The sequence below is a fragment of the Amia ocellicauda genome, chromosome 2 (genome assembly GCF_036373705.1).
Source record: "Amia ocellicauda isolate fAmiCal2 chromosome 2, fAmiCal2.hap1, whole genome shotgun sequence".
In the NCBI taxonomy this organism is placed as follows: domain Eukaryota; kingdom Metazoa; phylum Chordata; class Actinopteri; order Amiiformes; family Amiidae; genus Amia; species Amia ocellicauda.
The window spans coordinates 16,704,617-16,722,317 of record NC_089851.1 but is presented as its reverse complement, the minus strand read 5'-3'; the positions used below and the strand labels follow the sequence as shown (position 1 = coordinate 16,722,317).

At 36.1% G+C, this 17,701-nt stretch overlaps 1 protein-coding gene across 1 annotated transcript; it reads left to right on the top strand.

The window, feature by feature from the left end:
* Positions 1–1,611: 1,611 nt before the first annotated feature.
* snai2 (snail family zinc finger 2) lies at positions 1,612–4,292 on the top strand. Its single transcript, XM_066719650.1, has 3 exons — positions 1,612–1,871; positions 2,117–2,662; positions 3,377–4,292. The coding sequence occupies exons 1-3, from the start codon at positions 1,793–1,795 to the stop codon at positions 3,556–3,558; spliced, it is 807 nt and encodes a 268-aa protein (XP_066575747.1). The 5' UTR covers positions 1,612–1,792; the 3' UTR covers positions 3,559–4,292.
* Positions 4,293–17,701: the final 13,409 nt, after the last annotated feature.

Genomic DNA, 17,701 nt, shown 5'->3' with positions numbered 1-17,701 from the left:
TCATATTCAGCATGAAACTACCAAAAGTGTATTATATCAAATGTTCCTATTTACCAATGGGGGGCGGTATGAGCACGGAAAAGAGCACGCATCCTGAAGACGAATACTGTGTGAAAATAATACAGAGACAGTATACCGTTATTCATAGACCTACACATTGACTTGGCATTGTTTCGTATTGTAAGAGTAGCTGACAAATAAAATTGTAAAGTTGTACACTTTTTATGTTCGTATGTAGATTTTAAAAAGCAGCAGGGGAAAGTCAAAGTAAAATTGTGCATCCACAATGGTAGCTGAATGTCCCTCTGACACCAGGTGGCGCTGAAAGATTAATTTAGAGAGCATCACTCAGTGCCAGTGCTTCATGTAGAGATTTAACTGTCCATAATTGCGATGTATTTATTTATCATAATAACAATAACATGTTATTGTTATTAAGCTGTCAAGTATTCCACGTATGAGGAAATACATTTTAATATCACAACACAACTCGTATTATTAGCTAAGTTACTTTACTTTTAGCCTGACTAGGGCACATGGTTAGATGTTTATATTACCCCAGAAACAATACCCAAGTGTTTTGGGCTCCAGCTGACAAGGAAACACGTCACACACTCATATCTGTGGGAGTCCCGCTTGCAATGCTGAAGCACACAAATCGTTTGGGAGTTATTTCCTAAAACATCTGGACAGCGGTGTCACAGTAGTTCCTTCAACTTCATTTCTGAAAGAGCTGGCCGTGGGTGTTGCCTCACTCTGTCCTCTTGAAAATGCCCATTGCATGACTGAGAATGAGCTTTACAAAGTATCTTCATTTACATTGTTAATTCAGTTGCAGCGGAAAACAATTGTTCAATCCTTCAGTTTAATCGGATGCTGTTCAGTCGGCGAAAAGAGGTTAAAATAACCGAGGACCAGGTACAATTAGGACTAGAAATAAACTGAGGCTTATGCATACTTCTGAACTGTACTGAACTGAACTTTTAAGTGTGTAAAGTGCACTGGAGTGAATGGAGTTTGTATATAAATAATAATATGATAGTATAAGACCTATTCTTCAACAGGTTGAACTGATGGAAAAATGCATTATTATAATGAATGTGCACAGAATGTATGAAGTGATCTGTGCACTCGTGCAAATTCTTAAATAGAAGTGCAATTTAAGTATACTTTAATACACTCCACATGTATTCGCTTACACTTATAAATACGTGGCAGCATGGATAGTGTGTAAAGTGACACTGGTGGCAGGTTGTCGATGCAGTGCTGGCTGTGCCTCTTAAGCGGGCAATGAAAGGCTCATTCGCTACACTTGAGCATTCCCGGGCTCAGGCTGGAATGTGCACAGAGGAATGGCGCACTGTCCCGCAACATGTCCCAACACCCCTGCCACCCAGCGCCCCTCTCCCTCTTCCTCTTCCTCCCTCGTCCCCCGGCTCTCCGGCGAAGACTCTCCGCAAACACCTGTCTCGCCAGAAGGTGGTCTTAGCCCCGCCCCCCGGCCCGGCCCGGCCCTCAGGTCTGAGCTGCCTTTCTTATTGGCTGGAGGGGGCCGATGCCGCAGCGCTGGCCCCGCCCCTGCACCTGACGGACTATTTACTGCTGTGGAGTGGGATGTGTCGTACTGCCGCTACAGCACTGCGCTGCACCATGACCCGCCGCTGGACTGTGCAATAGGAAAGAGTGAGGCTGCAGTGATTTGTTACACAAGAAGGGCTGGGACCGTTATATTTATACACTTTTTTTCTTTTTGTACATCTCAAGATCACTGAGCTATTTATTTCTTTTCAAGATGCCACGTTCGTTTCTGGTTAAGAAACACTTTAACTCCGCCAAGAAGCCAAATTATAGTGAACTGGACAATCCTACAGGTAAAACTGATCTTGGATTGGTGCATTAATTGAAACTGGTTGTATTTACTAAAATGTATTTGCTAAAAAATGTTGATGCTGTCTGGCTTGAAACATTATGTAACTTAATTTCATTCTTTTCTAGAGTTTATTTGAACTAGTTGCATTTTTGTAGCAACGTGTATTTAACTGCTGAGAGTAAAGTTAGTATATCTAAGTTACATCAATGTTAACAATTTTCTTTTCTTTTTTTCTTTCTTTTTCAGTGTTTATTTCACCCTTTCTGTACAAGGGCTACCCAGTGCCTGTCATCCCGCAGCCAGAGATCCTCAGTTCAGTAGCCTACAACCCCATTACAGTATGGACTACGAGCAGCCTGCCATTAACCCCTCTGCCCAACGACCTCTCCCCCATCTCCGGATACCCCTCGTCCCTGGGACGGGTCAGTCCACCACCCCCCTCTGACACTTCTTCCAAAGATCACAGCGGGTCCGAGAGCCCCATCAGTGACGAGGATGAGAGGATGCACAGCAAGATCACAGACCCGCACGGCGTGGAGGCGGAAAAGTTTCAGTGCAGTTTGTGCAACAAGTCGTACTCCACGTACTCCGGATTGCTGAAACACAAGCAGCTGCACTGTGATGCTCAGACAAGGAAATCTTTCAGTTGTAAATATTGCGAGAAGGAGTACGTGAGCCTCGGAGCCCTTAAGATGCACATCAGGACCCACACTTTGCCTTGTGTCTGTAAGATCTGTGGCAAAGCCTTTTCCAGACCCTGGTTACTGCAGGGACACATCAGGACGCACACCGGTAAGAGTCTATTGAAAGTAATGACGGGCTAGATGCTGCAGAACAGGAGGGGAGGGGGGGGGGGTGGTATTTGTGCATTGCTTAAACTGGGTTTTCTTAAATGTCCAATATGTTTATTTGTTGTTTGTTTTGTCAAGTCAACATTTCTTTGGCTGCTGGGCTCCCTAAATATTTCAAAATTGGACTGCAATGCTACTTCCTGTTAGCTGATGCAGGGACCAAAGGGTTAATGAAATCTAATATACGGTTATGTGGTTGTGTGCATACGCTCCCACCCCCAGCTAAATCCGTTTTGTGACATAGTTGGACAGGACCCTTATTTTTTTGTTTAGTTTTTAAGCTGCCTCCACAAGTTTGCTTATATTACATCATATTTAAACACGACAATGTTTCGAATTTATATGTTTTATACAGAAAAGAGAAATGCATTGTATTGCTTTGAAAAGGAAGCTCTATTTGGAATTGGACATTGCAGGCACCTTTATTGCACCTGTAATATACATGCTTATTTAATTTGTGTTGCTCAATTAGTCATATTACTTTATAATTGTACTTTCAGTTTTCATATACATTTAATTAGAACCATGTATCAATGAAACGTATATATTATTAATTATGACAGGTTTGATGCTGTTTGATTGCTATACAAAGGGAAGTTTACTTATCTGTAAAAACAAAGGTCAAGATATTAATCTTCTTAATGTTATTTTGCAGGAGAGAAGCCCTTTTCATGTCCACATTGCAGCCGAGCTTTTGCAGACCGATCAAATCTCAGGGCTCACCTACAAACCCATTCCGATGTGAAAAAATACCAATGCAAAAACTGTTCCAAAACTTTCTCCAGAATGTCTCTTCTACACAAGCATGAGGAATCTGGTTGTTGTGTAGCACACTGAGTTAGGATACCAACAAAGACTTTGTACTACTCCAATGGAGGAAATAAGGACATTTTTATAAAGACTTAATGGCTTAAAAACAAAATCCATTCATTTCATTTCAACATCAAACTGAGCCTATCAGCTTTGTTACATACATTTCATTTCAGAACAGTATTTTTTATTGTACTTTTTCCCAAAGAATAAGTGTTTTCCTTTTTCACAAAGTGCCTAATTCATTGTACTGAAACTGTACCTTGGGTATGCTTTTTGTTCTGACCAACATCAATCATAGGATTTTTAACAGGGATGATAAGACATCTGTTTTTTATACTTTTTCCTCCATTTGCACCTTTTAAAGCATTGCACACACAAACATTCCAGGTGCTTCAAAAAAATGTTGATGGAACTTGTCAAGCCTTTGCTGTATAGGGGAACAAGTACAACATGTTTTCTTTTTTTAATGGAAAGTATTTTAACTTTTGTTGCACAATGAATAATGCAATAACTGTTTTACAGCACTCAAAAAAAGCAATACTCCATCAAGTGCCTTGCTTGGTTTTGGCATTTGTATTTTGTTTTGTTTGATGTTTTCTTTCAAAAAAGTTAATTTTGCATTTATATTTTTATATATTTGAATGTATTATGTATGAGTGAGATGATGATTGTATTGTGTGAAGAGAGAAGATGAATGAATGCTGTTAGCTGTGTTTTTTTCTACACACTTTTTAAATAAAACAAATGCAGGAATTTTATACAGAGTGTGGATTTAATTGTGATTACCTACTAAAGTAGTGGTATCTTTTGAGGTGATTTACTCATTACTGTGAAATTGGATCTTGTTAATTAGCATTGCTTGACTAGTGTAACAGTAAGTACCTGTGCATTCTTTTACAAATGAGCAATATAATGGACTGGAGTTTCGACATTTACATTTATATAGGTTTTGAAAGTGTTATGCAAATGCTATGCAACTCGAGAATACATGAGTAATTCACAGTCTGCAAAATTCCAACAGTGCTTCTCAAGAAATGCATACACTGAAATAATCCTTAGCCAAGAGTAAGGTTACCAAAAAAAGAACAAACCATAGTAGTCATATTACTCTGTCCCAAACAAATGTCTAAATGCAACATAACACAATTCTCATATTCAACATAAAAAGTGTCTATTTAATGTTTAATTCTAGAACATGCATAGTCTTCAAATAAAGACTACTATTGAATTTGTAAATCAAGAGTTGCATATACTTGCTTTCCTTATGTTTCATGATCATTTACTGGTGGAGACTAAACCAAAGCAATTTTAATTATAGTTATTTCAAATTTCAATATGCACATTAACTTGATAAGAATTATATGCATTAAAAGTTTATACAGGTTAGGGTGGATAATAGCTTTATGCCACGTGACTATCACTATAAGTATAGATCTCACATAATATGATTTTGAACTTCTGTAAAATAATAATAATGCAATGTAATAATCACAGCAGCACTGTAATTAATGGAGAGAAACAGGGTTGTATTTACTTATTTTTACATCATGAAAGGCATTTGACATTCTAGGTCTAGATATTTTAATTACTTTATAACAGCAGAAACACAATCACTACTTCTAGAATGTTTACATGTTAACATGTTTCAGTATATATGTATTATTCATGGAACATACTGTGGAGTATTATTATTATTTCATTATGGCATTTGCTTCCCATACTGTAAGCTACTATATTGAAATTTAAGAGTGAAAAGTTCATATCACATGTGACCACCTGTCATTTGCTTTAGCCTATATATAGTGCATTGGAATTCGAGTGATTTATGGACCAAATTTATTTGACTTTATCTTCCAGAAGATACAGGTGGTTTATTCACAAAAAGCTTGGCTTACATTACATTGTCTACCAAAATCTGTCGTATTTTCTACATTCCTACAAACGAGTGTGTCTGTTGTTCATCTAAAACAAAATCTTTGGATGCTTTCAAAAAGGTCTCCATCTCAGCAGATCAGTGGGGACTTTTAGGGCAGAACCTGCTGCTTGTGAACCTGTCCAGACATCAAACAAACTCGAAATGTAACACATGGATACAATATTGATCTGCAGTCACACGTTATTCTCTTTGAAGGCCTCAAATCTCCCAGGTCTTTCATTTGCTGTTGTAGGTGTTACTTTAAAGAGTAAAAGCTAATCACAACCTACAGACAGACACCTGTGAAAAGCTGTTGTTTCTGTAAGTGTGTGCAGTAAGCAACTAGTTATACATTCCACAGAGCATTTTGTGTAAGGGGACCGATTTAAAACAATGCATACACACATCATACTCTGATCTGATTCTTTATTTAATTGAAATTGTCTTCCTGACAATCTACCCCCTCACAAATGGGATGGAGCTGCATTGTAATTTTGTAATAAATTATATCTGACAATTAATTACTATGCTTTCAATTTACTGTAGGTCTGTGGATTACATATTATCAAGGCCATTCTAAATGTATTATTTTGTTCCTTAGATGGAATATCTTGATGCATACAAATCACAATTTTAAAGATTGTGCTTTTGCTAAAATAATTTCAATAATTTTGAGAGGGGAAATTATGGTCTTTAAACTACAGCATTGACAGTTAAATCAAACATCTGAATCCACATAGAACTGGAAAATCGCCTAACTAGCATATACAAAGGCAATTTACAATGCAGCATTATGATCAATGTTATAAACTCAAAATAATGAACTCATGACTACAATTGCTTTATTCATCAGCTAATGTGTTTAAGTCATGCTTTATTTTAAGGGAGAAGTTCATTAAATCAGCCTGTTAATGTCTCCCTCCCTCCCTCCCTCCCTCACACACACACACACTCTATGCCAGTATATGTATGGTATACAACCTGTTAATCTCATTATTATACTTATTGCTTGGATACATTTTATTACTGAGTAAGTTGTTTCCTTGTTGGAAGGTGTCATTTATAAATTGTTATGAAGACAACACTGGTTTGGTGTGGAATGCTAACTGTTCACGTTAACCAGAACTTCTGTTTATTACACAAACATGTTGCTATCATTAAAAGATAATATTTCTCTTTGTAAAAGATTTGATAAAGAAAAATACCAGGTATGTAGACACTCAACATGCCCAGTTAAAATCCAGAGTATACTACCTAAGTTATTATATCATTTATTTATTACTATTTGTAATTACAATTATTTGTTCCATAAAAAAAATCATACAATCATACAATAAGCAGGTGTATTAAACACATGCTGCTGAAAATCTGTTGTAAATCATATAAGCTTTTGGTGTTATCTCCACTTCTGCAGTGTCCCAGGAATTCTTTCAATCACAACAACTAATCTCACTGAGCCTAGGTTAATAATTTTACATTTGAATCAATTAAGGTAAAGAATTCTGACTACTAGCTATTAGAGTGCTTTTACGTATCCCAAGTCAAAGGTGAATCTCTATATTTATGGTTAACTCCTACTTCAGCCTGTATTTGTTTTTTGTTTTTTCAACTGATGAAGTCAGCAAAATATTAACAACACTGTAATCTTTTCTAAAACAACTAAGTACAAGCACATATATATATATATATATATATATATATATATAGAGAGAGAGAGAGAGAGAGAGAGAGAGAATGAAAAAGAGAGGGAGAGAGAGCGAGGAAACATAATCTAACTCAAGCGAGACACTGACAAGATTTGCAAACGAGAACATCAAGGAGACGCACTCTCTACAAAACTATTCATGGTAACTTTTAAATAAGTGTTCAAGACTGGGAAAACAAAGGAATCAAGATAAACGGACCTTGAACATCTTATGAGTTTCCAGCATCATCATATTTGCAAAAACACCTGAAGACCTGTAGCTTCAATTTCAGATGCAACTAAGAAAACTGAACTTAAAATGAACCTGAGTAAAAGCAAAATAATGTTTAAAAGCATTGTTAAGGTTTAGAAAATTGAAGTAGATCACCAGATAATTGAGGAATTCAAAAGGTATGTCTACCTTGGACAAGAAATCAGGGCAGACGTAGATATTATGGAAGAAATTAAATGAAGTGTGAAAATGGGCTGGAGTACATATGGAAGAAACAACACACTGTGGGAAGGAAATCTACCCATTTGTCTGGAGAGAAAGGTATGTAATCAATGCATACTACCAAGGATCACTTATGGTTGTGAAACCTGGTCACTTAATAGAAAAATGTTACAGAAACTTCTGACAACACAACAATGCAGAGAAAGAGGTATGCTTGGAATAACAAGAAGAAATAGAAAAATGAGTGGATCAGAGAACCAACCAAAATAAATTACATAATTGAAAGACTGAACGTGTTCAAATGGCAATGTGTCAGACACATTGCAAGAAGAACAGATCAAAGATGGACAAAGGAAGATATTAAAATGATCCCAAGAAATTAAAAAAGACCTAGAAGAAGACCACATGAAAGCTGGGAAGATTAAATAATGACACGGAAAAGAGAAGCTATAGATAGAAGCAAGTGGAATCATCTTAGGCAGGTCTTCATTGCCAGCAGTGGATCGATATGGGCTGATGATGATATATACATATATGCATGCAATACATTATACAATGATTACTTCAGAACACAAATGTAAATGTTCACAATGCAAAGATATACATGCCCCTTCAAATCACAGAAGACAATTACAGACTAGCATGAAAGCTACCTCACCCACATTCTCTCCCAGGGAGATCAAAAGTTTTTTTTTTTTTTTTAAATACAGCTGAGAGTAAGGTTGGAATTAGAAAGTCACCATTATTGTTTTTCCCCTTTGTGTACAGTAGGATACATGCTGGATTTTCCTAGAGACTGTGGGTGGATTCCCAAGAGAATGAGTCATGATCACCCAGTCTCATTTCACCAGGTGGTTTACTGGACCTCTTTTTGCTGAGAGCCTGGGGATGCAAGGGGTGTCGAATTTGTGCAAGAGTGCAATAAACAGGTGTTTCCAATAAAATGATTTAATATAGTTGACATGTATAACTTATGATTTAAATATTTAAGTGACTTTTGGAAAGCCGGTAATGAAAAAATGTGATGAAAATATTAATACTGTAGTTTTGGGGGCACACTGTTGTAATGATTATACCTTTCAACCCAACAAATAGCAGGAAGCTCAGTTCATACATTTCTTTTTTAACTTTGGGCATCAGTTTCGTTGCATTTTTTCTAACCCATTAACCAGGAAAAACATTTAATGGGAAATACCTTTTGGAGTAGTATATTATACCTTACACAGTTTAATAAGCAACATGACAGTATCATGTATTGTTTCCCTGAAAGACATTTTAAAGTCCCGAAATATTTCATTACTTAAGTGATGTACAGTGAGGGAAAAAAGTATTTGATCCCCTGCTGATTTTGTACGTTTGCCCACTGACAAAAAAATGATCAGTCTATAATTTTAATGGTAGGTGTATTTTAACAGTGAGAGACAGAATAACAACAAACAAATCCAGAAAAACGCATTTCAAAAAAGTTTTAAATTGATTTGCATGTTAATGAGGGAAATAAGTATTTGACCCCTTCGACTTAGTACTTGGTGGCAAAACCCTTGTTGGCAATCACAGAGGTCAGACGTTTCTTGTAGTTGGCCACCAGGTTTGCACACATCTCAGGAGGGATTTTGTCCCACTCCTCTTTGCAGATCCTCTCATTAAGGTTTCGAGGCTGACGTTTGGCAACTCGAACCTTCAGCTCCCTCCACAGATTTTCAATGGGATTAAGGTCTGGAGACTGGCTAGGCCACTCCAGGACCTTAATGTGCTTCTTCTTGAGCCACTCCTTTGTTGCCTTGGCTGTGTGTTTTGGCTCATTGTCATGCTGGAATACCCACCCACGACCCATTTTCAATGCCCTGGCTGAGGGAAGGAGGTTCTCACCCAAGATTTGACGGTACATGGCCCCGTCCATCGTCCCTTTGATGCAGTGCAGTTGTCCTGTCCCCTTAGCAGAAAAACACCCCCAAAGCATAATGTTTCCACCTCCATGTTTGACGGTGGGGATGGTGTTCTTGGGGTCATTCCTCCTCCTCCAAACACGGCGAGTTGAGTTGATGCCAAAGAGCTTGATTTTGGTCTCATCTGACCACAACACTTTCACCCAGTTCTCCTCTGAATCATTCAGATGTTCATTGGCAAACTTCAGACGGGCCTGTACATGTGCTTTCTTGAGCAGGGGGACCTTGCGGGCGCTGCAGGATTTCAGTCCTTCACAGCGTAGTGTGTTACCTATTGTTTTCAGCTGCCTTGAAATCATTAACAAGATCCTCCCGTGTAGTTCTGGGCTGATTCCTCACCGTTCTCATGATCATTGAAACTACACGAGGTGAGATCTTGCATGGAGCCCCAGACCGAGGGAGACTGACAGTTATTTGTGTTTCTTCCATTTGCGAATAATCGCACCAACTGTTGTCACCTTCTCACCAAGCTGCTTGGCGATGGTCTTGTAGCCCATTCCAGCCTTGTGTAGGTCTACAATCTTGTCCCTGACATCCTTGGACAGCTCTTTGGTCTTGGCCATGGTGGAGAGTTTGGAATCTGATTGATTGATTGCTTCTGTGGACAGGTGTCTTTTATACAGGTAATGAGCTGAGATTAGGAGCACTCCCTTTAAGAGAGTGCTCCTAATCTCAGCTCGTTACCTGTATAAAAGACACCTGGGAGCCAGAAATCTTGCTGATTGATAGGGGATCAAATACTTATTTCCCTCATTAACATGCAAATCAATTTATAACTTTTTTGAAATGCGTTTTTCTGGATTTTTTTGTTGTTATTCTGTCTCTCACTGTTAAAATACACCTACCATTAAAATTATAGACTGATCATTTCTTTGTCAGTGGGAAATCGTACAAAATCAGCAGGGGATCAAATACTTTTTTCCCTCACTGTACATCTATCTTTAAATGTAAAGTGTTCTTTCTTGTTTTAAATAATATATGTAAACATATATATTCACATTCAAGTTTATAATGTGATCTAAAGAGAGTTTAAATACCATTAATACCAGCATTGCAAGAGAAATGAAGGGAAATCAAATCAGCCTTAGCATGTGATTTTTAGCATTATTTCTAAATACAGTACATACAGAGAATTCAGTACTTGTGGCACCTGGAGCATAAACGAATGCTTTTGTAGAAAACGAATGGGTCACCTCTAACCCCATAAACTGTCAACATTACATTAGCTTGAAAACACTTGTTATGGGAAAATTACTCCAAAGGAATGTGATTGATTTGCATTTGATTTTATTATTTTTTTAATTGGAAAAGATTGTATTCCCATTGCTTAAGTTAAATGCTAAGAACTTCCTGTGCTTGGATTTACATTAAGATTGTTTTGCCTGTTCTCCCCAGGAGAGAACTACCGAAAGGACTGAATTTACATATTCATCCTGACTTTTAATGTAATGGGAGTATTCCAATGGTCTTGAGTGGAATACACATTCTTTAAAACCTGCTGACTGAACAGTGAATGGACAGCATGATTCCACTATGACTATCAAGTGGAACAAATAAAATTAAGTGTCTCTTCAGAGCCCTGATTGTCCTCCCCAGTGCGTGATCCCACGAGTCCTTCACAGAGCTGACCTGTATATAATGAGATGATTGTTTGCTCTCAATTACTTCTACTGCCTAAAGGGATGCTCTCCGTTTATAGAACTGAGATGTTTACTAAAGTGACTGGAAAATATATTTGTTCATTGCACCAATCTGTTCAGATGACTAGATAATATCTTTCATAGAGCTTGTTACAGGGTCAAACAATTTAAACAGAACATGTTTTTTTCTACATAAAAGTAGTTCCAGTACAGTAAATAAGTAAATAAATACAGATAAAGAAAGGAAGAAAAATATAAAGAAATATACAAACATGCAATGTGAATGATGTGTGTATGTAGATAACTTATTCATATTAATCCATAGTTCTGGGTCTAGAACTACTTTAAATGTTAATCTTTTTAATTAGCTTTTGAACTAATGTTATATCTTTCTCTTATAATTAGAATATACAGAGTTACTCTAAACAACTTTATACACAGCAGTAAGGTACTATTAATTATTAAATCCACCACAGCATGCATATAAGAAACATTAGCGCTATGTATTAAACATTCACTTTCCCATTAGGTTTTTTCTCTGTAATCAATCATCTGTTTTTATTTGGTAGAGCACCCTTCAAAAAAGTTATCACAGAGCACTTTCACAGATTTAAAACAACAAGAACAATTACAATATGTCGCTTTGACCATAATAGTTAATACAATCATCAGGCATGAAAAACTAAAAATGTCAAAGGAGAAAAATAAATCTCTGGGCTCCGAGCCTTGATGGTCTTGATGGTCCCCTCCAGGCACCCAGTTATGGTAAGAGTAGTCATGAGGATGAGAGAGTTTTCTGGTGGTTAAAGCAGATCAGGTTTGCTCAGTCAACGAACAGAAAGGAGTCTGTGGACTCATGGTTCAGCAGTATGTTCCAAGTAATGCATGGAGAACATCATCCAGGAGCCCAAGTTTGTTGGGGGATGTGCTTCAGATACCTAATAGGACTCTGGGGTCTTGGTCAGGTGTCGGGTGTAGCTCAGTGCCATTCAGAGGTACCACATTGAGAAAGGGCATGGGGGAGATGGGGAAGGAATAAAATATGTAATTTCTTTTTCTTTTTTGCCTGCTCACATGGCAGCCCGAAGCATCAGTGGCATTGCTTGAATGCCCATGCTATGCATAATTAGTCATGAGTAATAAAGATTAAAGAAGTGTATCAGCCTGGATACAGAGGCAGAAACGGATGGGACCGCCTTTACATAGAGTGGCAGGTTGTTCCACAGTTTATGGGCCACATAGTTAAACAGACTACATACTTCTTTGTTTTTTAGGAATTGTTAGGAATTTGACACTGTAGTGGTCATGCTGGTGTGTAAGTACTGCATGAAGAATGAAGAGTATAGGTCCCAGGGCAGAGCCATGGAGCACTCCACAATCTCCATTCGATGTATAGGAAGAGTCCTTGTTTATATGTACAAAAACTTTTTGTGAGGTATGATTTAGACCTTGCTGGTCAATGTCCAGATAAACCTATTAAGGATTCCAGATGGTCTCGCAAGATCAGATGATCAGTGGGTGGTGTCAAAGGCTGCTGAAACCTAGCAGAACTCGAACAGAGCCCTGACCTGTGTAAGAGGCCAAAAGCACGTCATTTACAGCTTTAGTTTCAGTACTATGGACAGGACAGAAGCTGGATTGACCTTTTTCATAGATATTGTTTACAGTGAGAAACTAATGCAGCTGGACTGATATCACTTTCTGTGTGATCCTTGATAGAAGGGGAAGATTTGGAATAGGCCTGAAGTTCTACCAACTATGGCTGATGGCTGATAATAGCGTAAAACACAGCTTGATGCTTTACTGCAGCTTTATGATAATTGCTATTGCTCTGGGCTCTATCTAATGGCTTTTTATTTTGTATTGTTTTATCAGTCAGTCAGTCAGACACTGTATCAGTAAAGCAGGTCTGAGAAAGTTGGTTTCCTGATCAGTGGACATAGTGAAGACCATAGACTTTCTTATCATTCATAACATTTTTTTGTCTAATGAAAGGGACATTGGGTCTTTCTATGTTGAGTTGTTTTCTATTATTCCATCGTATGTCATTTACACTTCTCATTGTGACTTATTATTATTATTATTATTATTATTATTATTATTATTATTAGTCATCTATGTCAACTGTCACAAACCAAATAATGTAATACATACTGTAAGGCCCATACTAGTTTGGCATGTCTAATAATCAATTTATGATTTATCAATATATCACAAGAAGGGTAATTTCTAACTTTATCATGTTTTCCCTCTGATATTCTCATAACCTGGTGATGCATGTGTCATTATATTGCAGTATCTCTATGTAAAGCAGTCTTTTTGAAAGGACCTTGCCTCGTCTTAGTCAAATCTTAACATCTGCTCTTTGTTATTCCTTAACCTGCTGTAATGCTTGGAGTTGCATGAGTATCAATGATCAATTGCTGAATATCAATACTGATATTCATCTTGTAAATCATTACTCGTTTTATCTCTCTCACACTCTAGTATGTATTTCATATGTATGTATGCGTATGTGTGTGTGTGTGTTTTACAGTTAAAGTACTTTTAATTGAATCTTGTATCAGTTATTTTTGAAGCCTTCTGTAAATAAATTAAATAAATACATGATTAATTGGTTGTACTTTTCATAAAACTTTTTATCCCCTAACATAAGCTAATGGATTTATACTGAATTAAAAACTGGACATAAAAACATAAACAAATGATTTTGATAAAGACAACTACATGGAAATAAACATTCCCACAATAATGTTATTTCATTTTGCATATTATATTTTAGCACTAAGCACTTAAACAATGAATTGTTCCAACATGATTCACACTTCACACTGTACAGCCAGACTAGCCAAATGATTGAGCTCTTTTTCTCTTATCTGGTTAATAAATGCTAATTTTATTTAAGACCATTGTATATAAGATATACAGCAAACTTTTAACAATTGCAATGCTGTTTGCGTTCTCACAAGTTCCAAAACCACATGCTTACAACAAAAGATGACAAAATGCCCAGCAATGATAACAACACACAATTGTTTAATAAACAGCATATTCCAGGAACCCTTCAATCATAACAAAACAGATGGATTTATTTTATATATTGCTGTGTTTTATATAATGCTTTCAAATACTGGGGAAACTATGACACGTGCACATCCTGTATAAATGGAAATGTCAATGTATATTTTGTATGATTATAAGACCACATGCTATATGTGTATTGAAATGTTTTAGGCAACCATGCTGCAAAAGTATGATTTTATAAACCTGATATGAATTTCTACAAATCTATAATATAGATTATAATACTGATTTTAATATAGTAGAGACAAACAATGATTTTATAACTAATCTGATTTGGTTAAAAGCAAGTAATTTTCCAACATCAGCCAATCTACTACAAGGTGCAGTAAAAAAGTGCAGTGCATAAGGCATTATTTAATTCTTGACTACCATGTGACAAACATTGTGTGCATCCATTCCAGAGTTAGTGGTCTAGAGTACATGAGTAAATTGTGAAGTTTGAACAGATTTACCATTTCATGCTATTCATAAAATATTATTTAAAAGAGATATTTTAATTTATTTGATTTACTTTCATATTTAGATTTTTTTAAAGACTATTTCCTTTTCTCAATTTTGGAAATCAAATGACAGCATTGCTTAGATGGAATCTTTATTTCTATAACGTAAACCATTGACTCAAAGTCACTTTAGAATGATAATTATAATTAATTTAATTAATTAAACTACACATCCTAACTTGTAGCAGAGCATACTTCCACACTCTTCTGAATTGGGTAGGATTGTCCCAATTGCTTGTGCTGTTATCACCTATTTTCCTAAATCCCGTTGAATGAACAACTTGGCAGTATACCAGTATAATCCCTGGCATATTCAAATACCACACTAGGTAAAGCCTTCATTCTGGCAACTTAAACCAACACAGGTGCTTCAGTCAATGTAAAGAGTATATATTTAAATGTATCCGGTATCAGAAACTGATTAGTATTTTATTAATTGGAAGACCATTCATGTAATATTTGAAAGGTTAAAAGACAATTATCATGATTAGGCAAGTAGTTGCCAATCTTGTTTAATAAATAATCCATTTATGGCTACCAGTGTAAGATAAAATAAACCTGAATTAATAAACCACAGAGATCTATCTTCCTCTACACTATGCACACAATTCCAAATAGGAATACATAACATTTTAAGACAAAAACTTTTTACCCAACCTAACTATCCTCACAAATTACATAAACATTTAACCCCCCACCTGTACTGCTTGGTGCATTCTTCTTCAATTTGAGACATACATTTGGGAGATACAGTAAAGCATTTCTTCCTGATGATGTCAGATGACAGCCTTAGACAACTCTTCCTTATATAATTTTACGCGCACCCACTTCATCCCAATGAAGCCCTGCTCTCACTCTGTCCAGTGGGAGTCCAAGTAAAGGAATGGGGATACACCAAACCTTCAGTTTCCTGTCATTAATCTTGTGGAACAACAGAAAGTCTAGAAGAGCAGCCATGCAGTCTGTTAAAAAAAAAAATGTTTTAATGGAAAATGAGAAAGACAGTTTGATGTTGCTGCAAGTTTTTCTTCTGAGTCACTTATTATGTTTGTTATTTTCATACAATCAAGAAACAAACATTTAAAGGGGGAAATCTACAGTACGATGACAAAAATGTTGAAAAAAGCATAGCTGCAATTTAATGTTGAAACTTACAACCATAGAGAACATTTTCCTACACTCTTACCTTTTATACAGTCTTCCTTTCCCTAACTGCACATTAGGAAATAAAATAATGAGTAAACAGTCTCATGAAATGTAAACCATTGCCATTTTTGTATATGTTCACAGTACTTTCCTTGAGATTGGGACATCAATGCCCAACAGCCTGTCAGCAGTAACATTCATATTAAATGCAGATGATTAACATTCACCTTTTTAAATGTTTATTAGCATTTAGAAATTGTTACACTAAATATGTAATGCACAGATGGTCTTCTCCTAACTAGAATGGTCTGATCTACCATGTGACCTCGACAAACTGAATACAATCACATGGCACTTAACCAATTAGATTTAATGTCATCAGAATCATATGTTGTTTTGCAGCATCTTGCTTTCTTTCTTTTTTTTTAGGTCCAAAACTGTCTCTAGTCACAAGTGCAACTCTTCAAAAGATTTGTTAAGCAAGATCATTTAAAATACAAGTGAACAGCTGGTGAATATTTATAATCTTTGTTTAATTTAGATGCTCAAGTTTACTTTTGAAGGCAGAAGTTAGGAAAGATCTCTTCAGTTTGGGGCTGAAAACTAAACTCTGTTTATAGTTTCTCACAATAATATTCAGTCCCTTTAGGCAACATACCTCATAAAAAAAGAAACTTCACACCATTAATTTTGTAGCCCCGGAAGACCCTTGTACAATTGTAAGCCACAGGGGGGTCATAACCCTACACAATTTGTAATCAAAAATTGTAGTATTTGGGTTATTTGGATTAGTGTAAATTTATTGTGATAAACTGTTTAAATTATGAATTCTAGGTTTCAGTGCAGAATGCATTCTAGCCAAAAACACTGAGCTGCATACAGCACTAGATGTGAGATAGGATCTTATATTTATTTCTTACTACTTCTTCATCTTCATCTTTTTCTGTTTCTTTTTTCACATTTGTATTTTTAATCATGTAATCTAACAAAAAGAAACTCAAAAAAAGTTTCAGCGTTTCAACTTTTTCAAGAATGGAAAAGGGCGAAAACGCCAAAAGCTTGACTTTTTTCAAGTTTCTTTTATCACTTGAATTTGAAAAATATGTTTTTACTAATAAAGTAACCTGCTAGTATTTTTAGCCTATGGGAAACACAATGAAAGATGGTGATGTGCTGATTTATTATTGATTTTAATCATGTCATCTAACACCATACAGATCATGCTAATTATTTTATTATCAGATATTGAGTGAGAATGTGATCTTTGAACTTTGCTGGCTCCCCCTAACAGTGCTACAGGAGTCTGCAAAAGGTGTAAGGCCACATCCACACATGCCTGTCTACAAACCAGGATATCATACACCAGCCCTAAGCATTCATCTATAACGTACCTTCAGGTAGTAATATTTAACACATACTTCAAGTACCCAACACTTATGTAAAATAAATTACAGCAGACAACAGATTTATTGTTTTTATATTTGGATAAAGAGACATGTTTGTTGGAATCACTTGGAATCTGTAAACAAACTTGATAGAAAACAAGTATTTATTGGTTTAAAAAGTCAAATAGGAAATGCTATGATAAGGTGAATTACAGTTAATTATACTTCTTGCAAATCTGTTTATCACCTTGGCCTGGTGCTATAATTGGCAAAAGTAACATATGTGTATGACAAAAATTCTTATAAATATAAATATCGACATATTAAAAGGAAATTGTTTAAATAAATACATTCAATTAAATGACTTCGGTAATTAATATATTAGCCTTTTTAAAGACAGGTAGAAAATGACC